The sequence below is a fragment of the Vespa velutina genome, chromosome 1 (genome assembly GCF_912470025.1).
Source record: "Vespa velutina chromosome 1, iVesVel2.1, whole genome shotgun sequence".
In the NCBI taxonomy this organism is placed as follows: Eukaryota; Metazoa; Arthropoda; class Insecta; order Hymenoptera; family Vespidae; genus Vespa; species Vespa velutina.
The window spans coordinates 13,270,644-13,293,591 of record NC_062188.1 but is presented as its reverse complement, the minus strand read 5'-3'; the positions used below and the strand labels follow the sequence as shown (position 1 = coordinate 13,293,591).

Genomic DNA, 22,948 nt, shown 5'->3' with positions numbered 1-22,948 from the left:
TTTTGCTACTGCCAATAAAATTATATACAAAAGAAATGTGAAAGAGTTTCTTTTCGAAGAAATCGATTATCAATTAATCTTGTTTTGATTCGTCGAAACTCCGGTAGCGAGAAAATACGAGAAATCTAATTAGTTTCTTAATCCGATCAAAACCGATAAACTCGAGATAAATCATTGAAGGAAATGAGAAACGAATTGGAAAGTTACGAGATGTCGTTTTATATAGGTGACTAAGACAGGATCCGTTAAATTCTAGTAGAGACTTACACAGGCTCAACAACGCCCACGTAACAAACGAGAAAAAGTCACGATACACAATCGAGAGTTAAAATTAGATTTACTTTCTGGATTTTTTGTTTTCTTTTTTTTTTTTTTTCTTTTCTTTTCTTTTTTATTTTATCAAATAGAAACAACAAATCAAATCAAATTTTATGAGATTCTATTTTAAACCATTTTTACGCTTTGACATCTAAATATTTATATTCTAAACTTCCAATGAATAACTATAATATATCTGTTGAATTTTGAAAGTTGGTAGAATCATTTAAAGAAGAAGGAAGAATGATCGATCAGACAAGATCTGGCAAGGGTTAGTCGTGGAAGAAAGGAAACTCTAGAATCAGAGGATTCGTTCGGCGTACGATCGCGGTATCGCGATCTCGCGAAGCGAATCGGCCCGAGCGACATGCGGGCAATCGATAAGGACCGTCGTCGTTCTGAGCGTGACCACAAATCAATGCGGACGTGGACCTTAGCGAAGGCCCTTCCCCGCCATCGCTACGGTAAGGGGCCATTAAAGCGCGTTCTCCATAAAATATTTTATCCGGTTTGCGGATCGATTTGCAATCCGTAGTGCTCCTCCTCTCTCTCTCTCTCTCTTTCTCTCTCTCTCTCTCTCTCTTTCTCTCTTTTCTTCTTCTCGAGGTCCAGTGGGCCGCCTTTTTCGGTGCACCAAATTCATAAATAATGGCTAAAGACCAGCCCTCCATCGTGTATCACAGCCTGAATTTGTAGTCTTTAGACCTTTTAAGGTTTTTGCCGAACGAACGTGCTCTCTTCGCCCGATTCTCCTTTTTTCCTCTACACTCTCTCTCTCTCTCTCTCTCTCTCTCTCTCTCTCTCTTTATTCGGTATTCTAGCATTCGCGCGCCAACCGAGTTAAATCTTTGTAATAAAAAAGTAAAGGATAAAGAAATCCGAACTCTTAAACCTCCTGCGAAGTTTCAACGACGATTACGTAAAATGTCTCGAAGAACTTACCAGAGCTAAATTATCAAACCATTCTTTTCATGGAAAATATTAACATAAGCAAAGGATATATATCAAAAGTTGCGTAACAAGCTAATGATAAAGATTCTTCATTCCTCGCACCGAGAAACCAAGGATTCATCGTCTCTCGTAGTCTCGTTAACATTCCACTCGCGATGCGCTTCGCGGTGAATTCACCAGCTTCGCTGCTCGTATGTATACCTACTTCTTCGTCTATGCGTTCACTGACTTCTTCCTCAACTCCCGAAGTACAAACAGTTCTCCTTTCTTCTTTCTTGAGAAAGAGAGAGACAGAGAGAGAGAGAGAGAGAAAGAGAGAAAAAGAAAGAAAGAGATAGTATGTAACAGGTAGCTCGGACAGATAACGGTAGTGACGACTGACAACGCTGACGGAACGTTTCTTTCCGTTCGTCTTCTCTTCTCGAGCGCCTTCTTCTTCTTCTTTTTTATCTACGTTACAATCACAATATAAGTATAAAATGTATATTTTATTAGAAATGTTTCCGTATATATGTATAACTGATGGACGATCAAAGCGACACCGAAAATTCTCCTATTATCTTCCTCTTTCTTTTAAGCTGAATTTAATAAAACGAGAAAAAATAAACAAAAAAAAAAAAAAGAAGAGAAAAAAGACACCCACACGTGTGGGGGAGGAACGTTACTTTTCTTCTTTCTTCAGCTTCAACCGATTCACGCTAATTAGTCACACCTTCAACATAGCTCTAACTTTCCTTAATGTCTCGGCTCTTTAAGAGAGAAATAAAAAAGTGAAAAAAAAGAGAAAGAGAAAGGGAACCCTTGCCAATGGAGACTAACATTTTTCAAATGGATTTACTTGTTTCGTTTTTACATCTCTTTGTCATGACTCCTACGTTTTGTTCCTTTTCGTTCGTCGAAATTTCGTAGAACCTTCGGAAAATCGTTTCGCTTTCTTGTAACAAAATTTCTCGACTAGTGATATTTTTTTTTCTTTTTTGATACTTCTTCAAAGAGTCATTTATCTAATGATTTTTTGAAACTAGATGGTTTAGATCAATCATCGATATTTATTCATTATTCATTCTTCATTTTCTCTCTTCAATTTTTCTCTCTCTCTCTCTCTCACTCTCTCTCTCTCTCATTCATTATCACACGCATACTTTTTTTTTTCTATTTGTATTTTTCTTCGTCTAATTCAATACCCTTAATTTTTTGATCTATCATGCGATCTGTCTCTCATCTGTCTAACAGCATACAATCATTCTTCGTCATATATATAATTTTTTTCGGAAATGAATTTTCGAGTCAAAGGGAGAGAAAAAGAAAACAAAAAAAAAGAAAAGAAAAATCAAGCAATAAGGCTATAGTATAAACTCGCACGACTGACCACCAGCCTTCTCTCTCGGGCAGCCTTGGCGCAGCGGTTATGATGTTCTTGTTATTAATTTGTTTTGCGCGCTACCCGCAACACGTCGTGCGGAAACCAGTTTCTCAAGAGACGTATAGGATTACCGTGCTCTCGTGAGTGCGCGAGCGCACACCGTACGATCCTAAAAGAGAGAAAGAGAGAGAGAGAGAGAGAGAGTAAAAAAAGAAGAAAAGAAAGAGAGCGAGAGAGAAAACCAACAGCTTTTGGACGAGTAACGCCACGATGCACGAAAGCTCTCTCTCTCTCTCTCTCTCTCTCTCTCTCTCTCTTTCTTTCTCTCTCTTTCTCTCTCTTTCTCTCTCTCGTAGTTCTTAAAACGGTCTGAAACTTTCCTTATCCCTTCTCGATCTCCGAACCAGTTTTTAAATTTTCAACTGGACTCTTTCTTCTAAAATTCTAGACTTCTTTTTCAAAAGAAAGACAAGGAAAAAAATCGCTCTAGAGATATTAAATGTCTTGGAAATTTTTCGTGTCCGCTGGAGCATATTCAAATTTCTGTATTGAGATTTTAAATTATTACAATAATACAAAAAAAAAAAAAAAGGAATAGTTAAACAAAACGATACATGTATGTATGTACGGTGTACGGGTATGTAAATAAGTAACATTGAAGCACAAATGAACCATCGTGTAATTATTTATATTCCATACATAGCTATAATGTTTGACCAAAAACATAGTCGGCTCGCAAAAGTGAAAAAAAAAAAAAAGGTTAAACACGGTCGAGACTGTTAAATCTAAAAAAATTCTCGTCCTCGCTCAAGTATTAATAAGTACAAGTTTTCTTAAGACATTAAATTATTAAAGTAATAATAAAAAAGAAAAACAAATATAGAATTAGGCTAAATGATATGCGAGTATGTAAATAAACATTAATGAACCTTTATCTGATTATCGCTATTTTCTAATAAATAATTTCCCCACATACAATTATCATGTTTCATCTAAAAAGAAAAAAAGAAAATACAGGAAAAAAAAATATAACAAGCGATTCTCTTCGTTAATACTTCCAAACGAACGTGAGTCACATATCGTTTCGTTGTTCGGTCTTACGTCGGACGCAAATCAACGATAGGAGAAACAAATGTCGCGTTGTACGTCGAAGTAATACACCGTACGCTTTCCGACTATCGATATATCGCTACTGGGTCACGTAAGCCTTAGCAATTCTGTATTATACACATACATACGGCCTAACTCTTTATTTATGTTTTCCTCTTTCGATTGGTCTCGAAGTACAGGAGAACGAACGTGTGGGCTATGTTTTAAAACGTTCGAACGAAAACGTTAAAGGTGCGTCTAAATCGCTTGGTAAGCACGCTACTCGAGATCACAAGGAGAACATATTTCGATCTATTCGACATACTCACACATATAGATACATAGACATACTATACTATGTAAATTAGTATTTTCTACGAAGCTTCAGCTTCGTTGAAGCGAACTAATCTCTATGGAAGAATATATTTATCTATATTCTCTTACTACGTTACAATGCAACTAACGATGCTTGGCCATTGGTAAAAGATTCGAACTCAACGGAATTTTAATTAATGTACACGGACTATGCTCATTAAAAATTTCAATCGTATCATCGAGTTCATAACATTGATCTTATATCTTTTATGTCTTTTACGAAGGATGTGGATCAGATTTGTATCTCGACATTTGTCGATAGTATTGAGATCAAACGTCGATTCTCTTGACATATGTCAAGGTCCAAGATAAAAAATAATCGTATATTTTATTTGTATTTTTCGAAAAATACTAATAAGGGGAATAATGGAAATAATGAACATGACCCTTGCTTTTCTCGATAACAATGGCTGACTCATCCAATATATTATATCTGGCTCGAATATTAACCAATGAACTCTCTTTGCTATCGCGATCGAGGAAGGTAGATTTCACGAACGTTTCAAGTTTGCTCGTTAATAAGTTAATAACACGAATAAATAATCTATAATGAGCAGTATAATTAATATTGTTAATCATTTGAAAATGTTCTACCTACTGGAACGATAGGATTATTTAAACTCATCTTATTCATCAATTTAAATTTCGTTTCGTATCATCAATGATAACAAAGTTAATGAATCGTAAACAAATTTGTTTTAATTCTCCGAAGGTTAGCATACTCATAGATGACACAATCGTTGTCAGTTTTGGTTTATCTGCGGAAATGTAAACAGCTGTTATATAAGTTCCTGTTCTCGATATTTTTAAAAATGTAATTATTTCTCTATTTTCATTTCCTTTTGTTATCATTGAAACATCGAAATACCTATTTTTTTTTCTAATGTAGAATTCTTAATTAGCAAGAGAAAATAATTATTTACAAAAAAATAAAAATAATTTTCAAAACTTTTAAAAATAATTTGATTCATTATCTATCTATCGAAACAATAAGATAATATAAATTCTCTTTAATTATATGAATTATAGGTATTATTTTAATCTTCATTAGTTATCATTGAAATATATCATTATTAAATACAATCCATCTAAATTAATCACAAAGAGACTAATAACCAATATCAATGTAAACATAATTTCTAAGAACAAGAAAAACAGATTTCCAAGAGACTCTCACAAATCAGTTATTCGTGACACTTCGCACTTGGTGCTTTCGGAACGAGTCGCGAAGCGAATTACTCGTTCGTTGCGGGAGAATGGAAAGAACGTCGAACGCGTCGAATGAATGAAGTTCTTGAAAAAGGGACGGTGACACCGTTCGCTTGGTCTTCGCCGAGTTCTTCCGCGAAAGAAGAAAAGAAAGAAGAGAGGAAGAAGCGGTTAGCATTCGAAATTAATTACCCTCTCGACTAGACGGTGGAAGAGAAAACAAGAAAGAAAAACGGATAGACAGACAGAGAGACAGAGAGAGAGAGAGAGAGAGAGAAAGAGAGAGAGAGAGAGCGAGAGAGAGAGGGAGACAAGAATACAGTTGTGCGTGCCACCCGGAACGAAGCGTTCTCAGGACGTCGTATTTGCATGCGACATGACGGCAGAATGCGGTACCATTCGTCCCTCGACACCGATTCCCTTTCTTCTTCTCTCTTCTCTTTTCTCCTTTTTCCTCTATCCTTAAAGATTTCTTCTCTTTTTCTTTCCTCTCACCCTTCACCCCATTATTCTCTTTCAAAGTCATTTTCGTTTCAGACGAGCGTGTCGATATGAACGAACACTCTTAACTGTTGTAAATATCGTCGACGAAAGGAAAGAAAAAGAGGACCAAGAACGGCTTTGTTAATTATTCTAATTAGAGGCAAGCCGACGTGACCATACTTCGGTGTTGCGTTACTATAGAATATATATATATATATATATATATATATATATATATATATATATTGAAAAGATCGTGAAAGAAAAGTAACGATTGAATTGAAATATTTTCGATTAGCCATAGGGCTCGTTCGGTTAACCAAAAATGGTTTTATACTTAAGGGATATACAATAATAATGCAAAAATGATACGATGGGTTCGTTAGTCGTTTTCTATAGGGTTGTATCAAAAGAGAAAGGTAGTACTACTCGGTGATAGAGATCTTGCGAGATATCTTCGATATACCTTTTTCTTTTTTCTTGAGAGCCAAAGAGGTTGGAGGTATACCTTCTGGTATCAGAGAAGAAGAAAAGGAGATGGAGGAGGAGAAAGAGAAGAAGAAGGAGAGAAAAAAAAAGAAAAAGAAAAGAAAAGAAATATCATGGCGAGAGAGAAAGAGAGAGAGAGAGAGAGAGAGAGAAAGAGCGAGTACGGCGATCCAGCCGCGATAACTTTAACGCACGAGGAATGTCGGACTCGCCGAGTAGGCAATTATAACTCCGCGTCTCGATCTCCAAGCTGAGTGCACTTTACGAGAAGGTGATAGAGAGAGAGAGAAGAAGAGAGAAAGAGAAAGAAAGAGAGAGAGAGAGAGAAAGAAAGAGAAGAAAAGGGAGAAGCTGTGGAAAGGGAAAAAGCTTCGATACTCTTTACGAGAAAGACAAGAGATAGGTACACTCGGTACGTTCTTAACGATTAATGGTCGTCGACCGGTCCTTGTTGATATCGAAACGAAAAGACTTCTCAAAAATGTCTCTGTCTCTGTTTAATTGTGAGAGTAAAAAAGATTCTTTCTTAAGGACAAATTGATCTTTTTTATGTATGTATATATATATATATATATATATATATATATATATGTATGTTTTAAATTCAATAAATTCCTTTCTAGAAGAGAATCTTGAATATTCGTATTTTTCTATAACACGAATATTAACATTTTTATTTAATAAAGCGGGTTCAAGAAGGCCTCCTCGAATTCTTTCCTTCGTTTCCAATGATTGAATTTAACGACGTTTTTTTATTGCAATAACTGTTTTATTATCTTGTACATACAAAAATTAATGTTATAAAATAGTATAATTCGTGTTATAAATAGTAATCATTTCGGTGATAATAATGTTGTTTTTTCTTTTCGGTAACATTAGCCAAAACGTTTGTCGAATAAATCTTTGATAGAATCTCTGAAAAAGGATTGAATCGAACAATTTAGAGAATTGAATTTTTAATAATTATATTTTGATATTATTTTAAAGCTTTATAGAAAGAGATACGTTTACTGTTCGATAAAAAACATATACATAAATCAAAATAATTCTTCGCCAACTAAATCATATTTATCTTACACATGGATTGTTAGAACTGTCATATAACAACGTAAATGATGCATAATGTTTATAAACAAAACAATGAGATAGATACACACACACACACGTATATATATATATATATATATATATATATATATATATATTTATAAAGCTATATACACACGTATATATATATATATATATATATATATATATCAAACAGCACGTATCAAACAGCAAATGTGTTAAAAAGCAAAGCGATAAATAACTTACCGTCGACAGACACAAACACCGCTGCCATTACAATGTCCACCTGCTTTACCCATACTTAAACAATTGGCAGCACAGGCAGTGTCACCAACGAAACCACCGGCAGATAAAAGGTCACAGGTTACTCTTCTCTGTCTAGTAGCACGTTCCTCTGACACTTCGGCAATGTCTTCAAATAGCTCAACTTCGGCTAATCATTAAAATAACATTAAATAATGTTTCATAGTCGAATATTTCTTCTTTTTTTCTTCTTTTTACTTACGATATCTTGATTCGGATGGTGCAGCAGAAATAGCTACCACTCCAACAAGCACTAGAGACACGAGAACGTAAATCTTCATCTTTGACTAAACGTTTGAAATTTTAATTATTAGAAGATCGATACTCAACGATTGCTGTGATCAAACTTGACAATTTCCTCGATTAGTTGATCATTATATAGCAGAAATATTGGGAATACCCGATTTTATGAAGAAAATAAATAGCGGATTTTCCTGAGTTAAAGATAAAACATTCCCAAGTTATTAACTCATTTTTTACATACATAAAATTTATTTTATATCACATAGGAAGGCTAATTAATCAAACGATTCATTAAAAGCTGATAATGTTGTAAATATAATAATAATATACGTTCAACGGACGTTCAATAAAAACGTAATTTAAAATTTTATTTCTGTATACAAGTGTCACAAGCTTGAAAAATGATCAAAAGAAATAGTAGAACTTTATGGAATTATTTTAATAATCGGCAATTGCATAAGATTAAAAGCGATAACCTATTCACACGAATGATGTGTACGGACTTCGGGTCATTCATGATTATTAGTAGTTTAATCGAATTTCTCTTTATTTTCCTCGTATTTCTCAACGAGGGAATTCCTCTGCAAAATAAATCGAATCGAATGTATATTCAACACATTCACGATTTGTTTGATCTACATGTGTCCACGTCATAGTTTAAATTTTCGTTGTAACGTTTGTGTTGTCGAATGGTCTTATAAAAAGAATAAAAAAAGAAAGAAAAAAAAAAAAATATATATATATATATATATAAAGGAGTTCTCATCGAGGAGTAGAAGGATCCATTAGCGAGAGGAGATAGCAAGGACGCGGAACGAGGCACTGGCTGAAATGAGCCTGTCGGAATATTTTACTCTCGAGCAACCGATAAAACGACCGCTGCCGGAGGTCTTTAAGGAGCTCGATTACCGTTAACGTCCTTCGCACTATACCGGATTTAACTTCTCGAAACTATCTACTATAAAAATCTTTTTCAAATTTCTACTAAATCGTTTATTCGTGCTGCGAATTTTTTACATTACGAAAAATACTAAGTTCGATATAAAAATTGTATATATATATATATATATATTAATTAATATTCCAATAATAATAATCAATAATATATTACACAATAATTATTATTAATATATATGTATAATATTCTATTAAAATATTCTACACAACATCAATGATTAATATATGAATAATATTGTGTAACGATTTTAAGATAATATATTAATGATTAGTATATTATTTTAAATAGTGTATGTTATCTTGAAATATTCAAATAATATTAATTTCTACAATTTCTTCTATTATATTCTAAAACTATATTAATAACTTCATTTATATAAAATAACAAAAGTAAGTTCTTATTTAAAAAAAATATTACACTAAATTTTATTCTTTTTTTTTTCTTTACAAAACTTAAAAAAAATATTATACAAAAGGACGTTCTATACACTATCTCATTTTTCTCTCATAATATTAATAAATATTTAAATTAAACTAAAATATTCACGAACTATTATTTTTCTTCATTCTCTCACTAACGTTTTTCTTTTTTTATTTTTTGTTACAGGTAAGTTCACGCGCTCTGCCCCTCGAATGGCCTCAGTCTGACCTCAAGGTAGGACGATAATGCACCAGACTCGACAGATAATCATCAAAGCGTTTGTAAGCACAGTCAAAAAGTCGTCGGGTAAAAATACTACGGTCGTTGATAGTAGTAGTAGTATTAGTGGTGAGGCCTGTTCCTGTTCGTGACTACAGGGCCGCACAACTTTAGTTGATCACGTAAACTTGTAAAGCAACCAACCAACCAATCATCAGTCCTTTTTTTGATTACGTAGAACAGACTTGTTCCAAGAGATTGATAGATCAACAAAAGGATACTCGCGTCATCCGCTTAATTTACTCGACGTACTTTATTCGAAGTCGTGTCTTATCTTACTCTTCCATCCGAAAAGCGTATGAAGATATTCTATTTCTCTACTTTTCTCTTCCTATATGTCTAGCTTGTTAACCGTTTCTCTCTAGATATAAAGAAAATTTATTTTCTAAGATAAACAGTAAGAAATTATTGAGAAAAGTACCGGAAAAGATTTAAGAAAATAATTATAACTAACAAACAGGAAAGATTATCTTATTCAAATAAGAAAAACGATGATGAATAGAACAAAATTAATAAAATATTTTTACAAATATTGTTATGTCTTATTGAAAGAAAAAAATTGATATATTTCTCTTTAAATATAAATGGATTTTATTTTCTGAGTTGAACGTTAAAAAAACGTATTGTTGAAGAGTCAAAAATGAAAAGTATTTACTAGTAAATGGAAAAAATACAAAAATTCCCTTTTAATTTTCTCCAACGGTGGGTGACGCCGAAATCGCGTTTTACATATTTTGTAAATTTTGCCGGTAACAGGCTATTATTACGTTGCATTGAATTTTTAAAAATATTTAAACAACGGAAAACATTATTTCCCCATCGAATAAATTTTATTATGCATTTTGATATAAGAAGGATTTAATCAACTGTGCTTCCAAGAAATGTATTACTTCTATGAAATATATATCATGTACATACATATATACATATACATATATCATATACAAATCTATACGAGATATACATTTCGTTTTGCGATTTTGTACAAAAATCAAACAAACAAAAAATATGAAAATCGCCCGCTGCTGGAGAATTAATTCGAAAGACGATAAACGAATAGAACGAAATTAAATGCTTTTTAAACAAATATTAAAAAAACAAAACAAATGTCTTCGCCATTATTCTTATTTTATTCTTACGTTACAATAGTTGATACCTATGTATATTGTATATATTTACGTCGGTGAACGTTTTATCTATCAGCTGCCATGAAATCATTCTAACGATCGAAAAACGAGTAGACGTCCTTTCTCCTTTGAGTTCGAGCATTTTTCCCAACAACAAACCAATAGATTTGCCGTCGAGATAAGCGCCGCTACGAAAGCAGAGTTGACAGGACGCGTCTTGGAGTCACGTTTTACAAGTTGTTTTACAAGCAAAGGATACAACGCCACACGCTGTGAACGGCAGGACCTCCCTCTTTTCGTTACCTTCTCGAGTACCGCTTTCTTTTGTCCGAAAACCGAAAGATTCGAAGGATGAAACCTCTTTTATGCTTTTACGTTACATATAGTATTGTTTTCTCTTTCCTTTTTCAAGATTTACGTTTTATCATTTTTTATCATCTTTCGATCGATGTAATCTCTTCACTTTCTATGAGCGAAAAGCGAATTTTTCTTAGAATTCTAACCAATAAAAAAATCTATTAAGGAATTATATAAATGTATCTATCAGCTATATATATATATATATATATATATATATATATATATACTTATATACTTTACAATTAGACTATAGTAATCCCGTCGAGATTAACATTAGCTATCTGTTAACTGGCGCCAAGTATCGATACTGGAAAGACTAGATTTTCCAGTAGTATCAAAGAGTATATACAGTATACATAGGTATATCGAGATCGCGTGTCTAGATCATTTTCTTTTTTTCCCTTACGACATTAAATATCACATTAGAAAAATATTCATCGTTTACTCGCGTCACGGTCTAAGTATTCTTATTTGAATCTTCTCGAAGAAAAGAGATTACTAAGGATTATTAAGATACGAAAATAAGAGTTGAATAATTCGAGAATAGTTTTAGGCTATAAAAATAGCTTATCTATTTCTCTTATTGCTTACAAAATGCTATTAACGAAGCGACGTATTATGCTCGTGCATAATTCCATATTATGAGATTATACCATTATATTATATATGTATATATATGTATATATATAATATACGCGGAAAGGCTGACTCAATTATCGAGCTCGTTTGCAGGAACATTGTTTATAACAAGTATAAGTCGTAAGTATAATATTTATCAACAGGTTTATTCATTGACGGTTTTATAGCCCGTCGAAACGAGGGAGAAACTCTTTCTCCCTCAAGTCTTGTTTACATCGTACAACCTACACACAACACAAAACAGTACGTCTCAAAAATAATACTTTATGTCTTTTCTATACTCGCTGTTCTCGGACGAATTTAATAATATTAATAACGTCGCACGCAAATAAGTAGGTCGTTAATTCAGCGACTTCAGTGGGGAGCTAATTAATTACGTTTTCGATCTTTCGTCGAGTTTGTCATTGATACTACTGAAAAAAGAAAGTATATATCTTGTGTGTATATATACTATATACATATATATATATATATATAGTATATATTTTCAAGGATCTTTGGTCTTTCGAGTCGACCCTTCATTTCATCAAGGTCCTTGTCAGTTCTCCTCTTCTTTCGTGTATTCCTTACGTCTTAGGAAAAAGAATAGAGTTCGGTGATCCTCCGGCAACCTTCCAGGATCCTCTTCCCTTTAGTTCCTATCCTTCCCATCGCCGGATCCTTTTGTTTCCCAACGTAGAACCCCAGTTGAGATCCTATCTGACATAAATAATTATCCTGGACCAAAGCAGCAGATACCATGGACTCGCGTCTTCCCTAAGAAATAAAGAAAAAAAAAGAGAAAGAGAGAAAGAGAGAGAGAGAGAGAGAGAAAAGGAACAAGAAAAATGAGACAAGAAAGCCTTAAAGATTTTCGTTTTGATCCGGAATGCGATGTACCTCGTCCCGGGTAGGTATATAGAAATACCAAAGATTTTTCAAACCTTCCCTTGAATATTCCAAAGGAATATCAAATATTTTACTTTCTTATTTTTAAACATTAGTTTCTAAATTTAAACATTGAACATGATAAATTCGACGTAACGATCGATAAATTATTGAGAAGTGACAAATTTTTTGTAAGTAATTTATTATAATCTAGTTTGATTTCAGGTTAACGTCGACCTATGTAAAATTTCGATCTCTGTCGTACATCGATCGACGATTTTACAATGAAACAAAAAAAAGAAAAAAAAAAGAAAAAAAAAAAGAAGAAAAAAGAGAGAAGCAAAAGAAAAAAGAATTTACAAGATTGGGACTCTAATATTAGAAATTATAGACATTTTGGAAACGATGATATCGACCTAACTTTATTCAACGAGAAAAATATTGTAGATGATCCATCCGAGATCAGTAAGAGCTAGCTCGAGGATTTAATGACGGCGATCATATTTATTGGATCATTTTAACGACGCCTATTGTACTCGTTTTATATACCTAATTCTCTATCGTCCGAGATTTCTCCTTTTACCTCGAGCCGGCAAACAACAAATTATACCTTAAGAGTCCCGATCTTTCGCCTGCGACCATCATTCGCAAGTCTAATATCGGCTCTCACGGCGACGTTTTATTCGCGATCTATGCACGTAGAAGGACGATCACGTTGAACGCTTCCAGGCACTTTCATAATCCTTGCATCGTACTTGCGCATAAAGAAGACAAAGAAATCGAACGAAGAAATCGAACGAGAACGTGCATTTCAAGAAGATCGAGAAATGAAGGATATCAATATCGGTAAGTAAAATTTATTTTTATTTATTTTATATCCTGTTTTTTTTTTTTTTTTCATCTTTTAAGTGTAGAAACTTGTTCAAACGGAATATGAATCATGGAGAGCAACGGTATTTATTTATTATACGCATCCTTTGATTCATGGCTGTTAAAGTAATCGTTGAATTATTCGTGAGACCATCCAATTTTGCAGCACGTTCTTCCCGATCGCCGTTAATTTATCGTACTGCTTCGATTGACCTCGTTTCAAACGACACTTCTACTAGTCGCGTGTAATGGGTCCAGTATCCAATTGCGTCTCCCTCTCTCTTTCTCTCTCTCTCTCTCTCTCTCTATCTCTGTCTCTGTCTCTGTCTCTATCTCTTTTTCTTTTTCATTCCCTTTTGAACATTACATACTTCACAGACTCTATGAGGACTTGATTTATAGGATTTCATTTTTATCAATCCTTAGGAGAATCCATATGCTTATGTATGAAACGATATCTTCCTGATCGATAGATCATAACATTCCCTTCTAAAGTATTTTGTTTTTAACTATGCGGAAGTGAAAGTATTAATGCGATGAAATGTTAAAAAATGATAATTGTTTTGTCTTCTTTCACGTCTTGTTATTTTTTAATGGATTATATCACGTTTTTTTTTTTTTGTTTTTTTTTTTTTTAATAGCAATTCTATTATTCTATTTTATATCTCGCAATTTTTTAATATTTCAATAGACATAATATTTCTTAATCAATATTTATAAATCTTTCTAAAGCATAGAATATAATATCCTTTACATCTATATAATAATAGTGAAGTATAGTATGATCGTAAACGTGAAAGGCGTCTGACGAGTAACCATATTAGGTATAACGTAAATATAGAACTTTTTACATAAACTCATACCTCATTTATTATATACTTATATACTTATTTTTTAAAAAGATAAATTCGATAATATTTATCAAATCCTTGGATTAATCGTAAGTTGAAGATATTAAAGAATAACGAAAATATACGAAAAGATAAATAAATATTTAAATATTAATATAAGAATTCACAAAGCTCGAGAAGGTCGAAACGTACTATAGACGTAGTATAGGATCGGTAGTTTCTCCGCTTTCGAAGAAGAAGAAGAAGAAGAAGAAGAAGAAGGTAGTCACCGTTGTTGGTAAAGGTGAGAATCAACGTGCAAACTGGATGTATTGGAAGTGGTGCGCGAGAAAAGATAAAGAGAAGTGAGAGAAAAAGAAAAGGAAAGAGTGAAGAAAGGAGAGGAAATAAAGAAGTCGAAACGAAGCGCAGTTGGAAAGAAAGACGAGAGAGAGAGAGAGAGAAGTAGAAAAAGAGAAAAAGAAAGAGAGATAGAAAGAGAGGAGCTAAAATCCATGTTGGAACGATAATGCTTCGACCAGTAGAAGACCAATACATACGGACCGTTAGTGAGCTTGGTAATTATCATTGTGGCAAACTAACAATGCTGCCAACTGTCGAAGTTGAGTACAAGGCGTGAAGATTAACCGTGGCTTGCTAAAAAGTATTCGTCCATAAACGTGACGACGTGCGAAACACGTGAAGTTCTCGGCATCTATCTATGTATGTATTACACGAAGTCCTCGCGATTCTTCGAACGAAAAGGAAAGACTGTCCTTGCTATTAAAGACGTCCGTGAACGCCTACGTTCGTGATTTTGTCGTTCGTCTAAAATACAACATGCTATATCGAACGATTTTATTTTATTTTTTTTTTTCTTTTTTCTTTTCTGTTCTTTTTTTTAATTGAATTACGTCACGTAACTAATGCCTGTAGCATTGTAATTTTTCGTTTAATTGTGTCATTTGTTTAAAATAAAAAATACGTTAGACTTAATTTATATATTAAATAGAAGTATTCTTCGAACGGATTTCGATCGATAAGGCCGTCGCTCCGAACGCATGACTCTATAGTTGACATTAACCACAAGGGATAAGGCACATTCCACTCTGTTTAGCCTCTTGGCTGCGCCTTCGGCGAAAGGCATGAATGACCCAACGATATGTTTTCACTAGGCTTACGTTTGCCCTTACTAAAACAATCCTGCTAATATCGTTTAATGTTTCTTCACCTTGTAATATTTCTTTGCATTTTTTTTATAATTAATCTATTTTTATTTACAATTTATTATTAACACGAACAGTTTGTAGATTATCAATATTACTTATAAACCTACGATAATTTTCAAACTAATTCAAGTTTTAACCTTCAGCTAATTAACGAGTCAATTATACGTCAAATACGTTACATGACAATCAAGTTTCATTAAATGTAATACGATATAAGTATATGTATAAATCGTGTTATTATTACCGTAGCAATTTGTAATGCGTGACCCAAGCCCAACGAAAAGCATTTCAAACGGCACGATAGTTAAACGATTACAATGGTTAAAGTGTGTTTTCTTCACTGGCAGAAGAGACGCAACAATGTGCATATGTGTATATACATAGATACAGATATATATATATATATATATATATATATATATATATATATATATATATATATATATATACGTTCAACTACATACAATCAAACGTACGGGTATTCTCGAGGCAAACAACTACAGGGCATATGTACTGTTAAGGCGACCCATAAAGAACTTGATATTATTCCTACGTATGACGATGTCTAGCTATTGACATTTCGAATCTTCGAGGTGAACAAAGCTCGACATTGCACGCGTGTTTCGTGGAATGCCATCATAGCTACCTCTTCCTGATCTTTTGAAGCTATTTTCCTTTTCTCATCTTACGAAACAATTTTCTTTTCCCTATTCTATATAATACTCGCCGTGATTGTATTACGATGAAAAATATTCTTACAGAGAAAAACATACGTACACAGATAAATATTCGAAGGAAATATTTGACGGTCTTCGTTTCTTGCGATTTTATATTTATCGATTAATCTTCGACGCGGAAATATCGCTGCGCAAAACTACGATGAAAAGACGTAGTAATAGGTAATCGCGTAAGAGCTTGTGACCGTGTAAAAATCTGTCGCAGCGTATTTGACTCGGACAAACCAAGTTGAAAATATCGATAAGGCCTTTACGATAAGATCTATTTCAGTCCGTAGAAGGTATGCTCCCATTGGCTGTTTAGAGCTCCGATATAAGCGCAGACGAACGAGCGTCACTGATAATCGAATTGCACTCTCTTGCGCGTACGTTTTATCGCCAGGTGTAACGTAAAATATTTTTATCTCGTTCGTTTGCATAACGCAGATCGGGACGATCCTCGTATTGAACGTATACGAATTCGTTGAATAATAACATTGATGATGATAACTAACCAAAAGAAATTTAATTGCTTAATTATCGAACGCGATCGTTGCCTCTTCGTGTTTATTCGAAATTTACGAGATACTTTATTATGATGATACTCGATCAATTTAGGTATCAGAACGTTCAGATGGAAGGACGAGCAAACAACCTTCAGTAGACACGATGGACGAATGCGATAGTAACCGTACTCGAGATGCCATAACGTCCGCGTACGCAAGTATAGTTTGCTCTCTCTCTCTCTCTCTCTCTCTCTCTCTCTCTCTCTCTCTCTCTCTCTCTCTCCCTCCCTCCCTTTCTCTCTCTTTACTCTAGTGCAAGGCAAAGACGAACGGTCGATCGTCGTTCGGAGGCAGCACTGTAATCTACCCTACCTTTTGCGGCCGATAACGCGTATGAGATATCGCTTGCAAGAGTCCTAGGTGCAATAATGTCTCGATGAAGTCGCTCGAAGGCCAATTCCATGTTGCGAACCGTGCTCGGTTGAACAGTGTGGATGGAGTAGAGCGAGGAAGAGAATAGAAGGAGTTCGATAGAGTATGTGGAGTAGGAGAAAGAGAGAGAGAGAGAGAGAGAGAGAGAGAGAGAAAGAGAGAGACGATAAGGCGCGGCTAACCCGCCCAATCTACTATGTTTCACGGTACTCTCGACATTACCACTTTATATCACCTATCGTTCACCATATATATTTACCTTCCTTCCTTCTTTCTCACTTGAGCCACGCGTGCTTTCTCTTTTTGTCTTTCTTTCTTTCTTTCTTTCTCTCTCTCTCTCTCTCTCTCTCTCTTTCTCTCTCTGTCTCTCTTCTTTTCTCTCATCTCTTCCTTCGCATACTTTTCCTAGCGATACGATACGTACTATAGGGGGTTCGCGCATTGTAAAACGTAAACACGAGTACGAGGAATGATATCGGTAGTTAAGGGACGACTCTTGCTCTTGCTTTATGGCATCGTTGATTCTTCTTTCTCTTTCTTTTCTCTTCCTCCAAAGAGAAAAAAGAAAGAGAGACAGAGAGATCGGCAAATTTTACGAGCAGCTTCGATAGGATTTTATCAGTTCAACGTGCTCTGCGTTTGTCTCGCTTTCATTGTAATCTTTGTTATTGTTGTCGTTCGCCTATCGACCTCCTAGCGCCGGTTGATTAGTCGACGAAAACACGTCGGATAGCTCACATCGGAACGAAAATTGTAACTACTCTCTACCTTTGTATTCAACGATGTCGTATCTGTTTATTTATTATTATTTTTATTCTCTTTTTTATTTTTATTCGCGGTAGCACATCAACGTATTCGAAAGGTGATATATATGTGTACGTCATTAGTAAACTGATATGAGCTATGAGATGTGATTGAAGTTAAACTAATATTTAACGTGAGATTGTTGATACCAGACATATAATACAATTTGCAAACAAGATAGAGCAACTTACTGATAGATAAAACATATCTATTGATTAAACGAGTATTAATTATTATGTCTCCATAACGTTAATATGTGCCAGATATTATTTTAACGGAAATCAAAAAATGTATGTATTATATATAAAATCAAAGTAATGCAAGACATTAGACGTCGTATCGCGTATATTCATATTCAATATTATAATATTTTTTAATTCTCACCCGATCGAAATTGATCAGAAGATTTTGTCGCTGTATAACATTCACTTATACAGGATACTGACTTATTTATAAATAAGTAATTTATAACTTGGCAATTTTTCTTGTAAGTTCATTATAATATTTCTCAATGTTCGAAAATAAATTTTTATCTCACCGCATATATTTAACGTTTCTTAAAGTTGCAGTTTATAATAATTCCGATTATTTTCGTAAGGAAGCGTACGTTTTTTTTAAACGATTAGTAAGACGAAACAAACGAACTTGAATGGAATTTATCGTCATATTATATTCGATGTTATAAAAATTTCATAGTAACGTATCGTTTATTAATTATAAGAACCGATCATGCGAAACACATATGGTGAACGTATGGAACGAACGAGTAAGTTAGGTGCTATGTCGAAAGATCTGTAAAGTGAAAAATAGGTAGCACAGTAAGGTAAGGCGGCGAGAACAATTATAAAATGGCGACTGTTGCCTAATCTCAGCTGGTTCTCGCGCGTTTCTTAGCGATTGTGTACGCCTAAGCAGAATAGAAGGTACCTATATAGAATCGAATCTGATTGTGAGATCGACTCGAATGTGGGCGAACTCGGCTAGACACGCAGACATCTCTTCGGTTGAGTCAGCGATTTCTCACACAATTTAATCCCTATCTAGGATGAGATTCGATATTTTTAATGATTCGTCAATGAACGAACAAACGAACGAAGGAACAAACGAATTAACGAATAAGGAATAAAATCTTGAAAGAAAATTCGACGAGTTAAATCTTTCGCTCGACTCTATACCTGTACATTTCTTCGAGAGATCGCAATGATCGATGCTGTACATACTAATAGTTGGTTTTAGTCCGACATGCGAAGAGTTCGCACGAAGAGAGATCGTGCCAAGTAAGATGGGTATGATCGTTGTTTTTTTACCCTTTGGCTAAAAGAATCCACGTAATTACAGATACTTTCCAATCCCCTTAGATCAAATTTCCTGGATATTTCAAAATAAAAGAATTATTTGAAAATAATACAATGTATAGAATTAGGTTACATACGTGTTATCAATTATATATTAGAAATGTATACTTATATATGAACGTATACAACGTCGTATTCTATTTGAATTTGAACGTGTGCCCTTTATCCGAGAGATTACGATCGAACATATAATTCGTTCTAGCTACAATGCAACGTCGGCGGTAAGCTCGTGGGTATTGAATTCCTTCGCGTACTCGACAGCCTCCGCAACGCACGTAGTACCAGCAGAACGAATGAGCGTATGCGTCATTGTTGATTAGAAATTCGTTTGCAAACTACGGCGTAGAGGAGCGTATTTTGATAGGGTTGCAAATTTATGAAGAAAAACAAGCGAGTAATTATATCATGATTCAAGATCCAAGTAGTTAGGTATTAGTAACAGTTTCTGCATAAATTCTCTCTCTTTCTCTTTTTCTTTGTCTGTTACTCTCTTGAAAAAGAAAAAATTTATTCAGATACTTACGTAAAATCGCTTGTCTCGAAGCAAAATCGAAACTCGTTCCAAACATGCAAGGAACGGTGCCCTAGGCATAGTGTCGTCGTTCTCAGTCGGTTCCCGCGCAATTTATTCGCGCCCTTCTTGTGAAATTCTTCGAGATAAGGTGCCACAAGATGTACCGAAGCACGTAGTTGGTCTCCCCCTCTCTCTCTCTCTCTTTCCCTCTTTCTCTCTCTCATGAGTTCCACCATGAGTTAAGGAAAGAGAAAAAAAGGAAAGAGAAAAAAAAAGAGAAGAAGAAAGAAAGATAGAGTGAGAAAGAGAGAGGAGAAGGGACAAAAGGAAGGAACGAACGCTACGTAGCAGCCTCATGTGTGTATGAACATGATGGAGCACATGCACTCTAAGCAAAAATAAGGACAGAAATAGCGGCAATTACCGTAGCGGGCCAAAGATGAGAAAGAGACGGGCATATTCATCATCTGAGGTCATTTGAATACCGCACTGTCGAGAGGAGAACGGGACGGAACGATCTAGGGAGAAGGTCCGAGGAAGAGGGAGGAAACTGAGAAGAAACGAGTGAAGGTGAGGAGCAAAGGAAGATGGAAGCAAAGAGAAAGAGAGAGAGAGAGAGAGAGAAAGAAAGGGTCCAAGCGAACACCGAACCGGTCGGAGTAAAGAGGAAGGAAACCGGTTGCCGAAGAAGTAAACACACGAAGGTGATGTACCCTCCGTGCCTCTCCTCGTCACTACAAAGTGCCGAGACTCTTCTGCGATCTGGAGTGACGTTCCCAAAAAGTCATCAGCCGAGAACTCGATCGTTCTTGATAAAGAAAGAAAGAGAGAGAGAGAGAGAGAGAGAGAGAGAGAGAGAGAGAGAGAGAGAGAGAAATGAAAAGAAAGATTTGCCATCGGACAAATGTTCATAAAAAATAAATATTCGTTTTCTAATCGACGAATTCGAAATCATTTTCAATTTTATCACAAAGGTACATTCGATTATTGAGAAATTTCTTAAGTAAACATTACAAAGAAATTCAAATTTGAGTCGATCCAACGATTTTTGTAGCGGGGAGATAAGAGAAGGACGACGAGCGAGCTCTCTTTCGAGAAAAAAAGTTACACGAATTCTTCGTTGGAATGGCAGGTGTACCAACCTGTTATTCGACGTTTCTCTTGGTGGCGGTGAACGCTTAACGTTTTGATTCTGGTGGGTCCATACTCACGGCACGTCGTAATCTGGTAGCGTATTCCGACTTTTGTCCGGACTAATTCCCAAAAAAATGTCGAGGGCGCGTTCGTTTTTTCGGAAGCAGGAACGGCTAGCCATCCGTTCGAAAGCAGCTTCCTCGTTGACTTTTAAACCGAGCGTCTTGACTTTCGCGGCAAAAAGCTGTTCCGTACGATACGCTTTTGTAAACTGCTCGACGTGTGTCAAGAAATTGGCTGAGGATCGAGTAAAAACGATTTCGATCTCGTTATATATCGAGAATCCTTGGATAAAACGATTGCAAAAGAAAAGAAAAAAATTTATCTCTTCTTTCAAAGATACTTATCGTTGTATCCGATGATATTTTGTAAATGAAATTAAAAAAAAAAAAATAAAAAAGAAAAAGAAGAAAAAGAAAAAACGATCTAAGTTGTCCGAATCAGAAACTAAAAGCAATTTCGAAAGAAAAAATAACTATTTTATTTTTATAGCATGCTCGAAAAGAAATTTAACGTCGAACGATACTCGAAAAAAGGACGACCAATCTTCGCACTAATGACTTTATAAGTCGTCATCGTATACGCCTTAAGTTGGTCTTTACAACGGACGGAGTTCGTCGTCTTGCCTGTTGACACATTAGGTACGATATTTTAAACGCATTTGAAAGTACAAACATCCCTTCCTCACCTCCATAAAAGTCGTGACGACGAACGTCGGACGCTTGATCAAACATCGTGGGCTGGTAAGAAGGTGTAGTCCCAGGACCGCCAGAATTTTCTTTCCGACTAATGAAGGAGTTTCAACAGATTCTCTCTCTCTCTCTCTTTCTCTCTTTCTCTCTCTCTCTCTCTCTCTCTCTCTCTATCTATCTATCTATCTATCTATCTGTCTGTCTATCTTTGTCTTTCTTTTTCTCTAAAATAAGATACGAGAAGACAAACCATTTCACGTAATTCATCAAACTCGAGTTACTTTCCTCTCGTTCTTATCTCTTTTTGCTCCAGGCTAAAAATTGAATACAGCGATAGACATTCTTTTCTTTATTGCAAATATTGACGATCGTAGGATGTTTCGTGGGAGGTCGACAACTAAGCGATCATGAAAACAGTGAAAAATCCATTTACGGTATCGAACATCATTCCTTTTTTATCTTTTTCCAAAATAAAATTCTTTCCTTCGCGTACGTTAGAGGCGCCCGTCCCGGATCCTTTTATGACGCGAAGGATGCGCATGCGTGCGAGAAACCAGAAGACTGTGAACAAAGGGTAGTATAGACACGGGAGAGAAGGCAAAAGAAAAAAGAAAGAAGAAGAAGAGAAAGAGAAAGAGAGAAAAAGAGAAGAGAAGAGAAGAAGAAGAAGAAGAAGAAGGAGAAGCGGCAAAAGAAAAAAAATAAAAATAAGCTTTCAACCTCAACGCCGTACAGGGCACATAGTGTTATCCTCACGGTGCATCTTTTGCACGAACCTGTAGCAGACTTAGAGATATATTCGGTCGGAGGCCATGACTCGCTGTAACTCACTGAGGTATACGGGGGTTTCATTACCATTGAAGTCACGTAGCAATACGAACGCGTTGGATCTAAAATGTGCAAATGGATTAAATAAAATAACTTCATCTCGGATTATTATTAACAAGTTCTTGGAAACACCAGTTTACGATCGGACTATTTAAGAATTTTTCTCTAATCGGTTTATATTTGTCAATAATAGATAATCAAACTAAGGATTTAACGAAGATGATGAATCAAAATCATAAATTAAAACTCTAATAGTAGAATTTGAAAAGTTCTAGAAGAAAATAAAAAATGATTTATCCTTATTAAAATGATGAATTTCCATATTTGTCGAAACGCTTGAAATGTGAAGAAAAAGAAGAGAAGGAGTAGGAGGAGAAGGAGAAGGAAACTTGAAAATTTCCATTTAGGGTGTAGAAGGTCGAATGCGACGCCACTGT

General features: G+C 34.9%; 2 protein-coding genes and 2 long non-coding RNA genes across 7 annotated transcripts in view; 2 read left to right on the top strand and 2 right to left on the bottom strand.

Annotated features, from left to right (window-relative positions):
• Positions 1-11,214, top strand: part of LOC124952724 — a 52,541-nt gene extending 41,327 nt beyond the window's left edge. The window contains exon 2 of the long non-coding RNA XR_007101984.1: positions 9,456-11,214. This is a non-coding gene — a long non-coding RNA (uncharacterized LOC124952724). The remainder of the gene's footprint in view (positions 1-9,455) is intronic.
• Positions 1-22,948, top strand: part of LOC124952612 (epidermal growth factor receptor) — a 121,425-nt gene that overhangs the window by 44,597 nt on the left and 53,880 nt on the right. Inside the window, exon 2 of one of the 4 annotated variants that reach the window (XM_047502752.1) lies at positions 12,767-13,387. The exons of 1 other annotated variant lie outside the window; for it this stretch is intronic. The gene's annotated coding sequence lies outside the window, so the exon portion shown is untranslated. Of the gene's footprint in view, positions 1-12,576; positions 13,388-22,948 lie in introns of those variants that run through there. 2 more of the 4 variants (XM_047502742.1, XM_047502733.1) reach the window with 2 other exon arrangements.
• Positions 257-5,006, bottom strand: LOC124952712. Its single transcript, XR_007101982.1, has 2 exons — positions 1,261-5,006; positions 257-1,164 (listed from the first exon to the last, which is right to left on the bottom strand). It is a non-coding gene; the product is annotated as an uncharacterized LOC124952712 (long non-coding RNA).
• Positions 7,025-8,011, bottom strand: LOC124952709 (defensin-like). Its single transcript, XM_047503005.1, has 3 exons — positions 7,851-8,011; positions 7,592-7,778; positions 7,025-7,192 (listed from the first exon to the last, which is right to left on the bottom strand). The coding sequence occupies exons 1-3, from the start codon at positions 7,927-7,929 to the stop codon at positions 7,153-7,155; spliced, it is 306 nt and encodes a 101-aa protein (XP_047358961.1). The 5' UTR covers positions 7,930-8,011; the 3' UTR covers positions 7,025-7,152.

Excerpts from the sequence above, each read along its gene's own strand:
- LOC124952709 (XM_047503005.1), bottom strand. The coding sequence starts at position 7,929 with ATGAAGATTTACGTTCTCGTGTCTCTAGTGCTTGTTGGAGTGGTAGCT. Across the intron at positions 7,779-7,850 it reads ACCATCCGAATCAAGATATC|CCGAAGTTGAGCTATTTGAA; the intron begins GTAAGTAAAAAG and ends TTTAATGATTAG. Across the intron at positions 7,193-7,591 it reads GGTGTTTGTGTCTGTCGACG|AGATTCTATCAAAGATTTAT; the intron begins GTAAGTTATTTA and ends ATCCTTTTTCAG.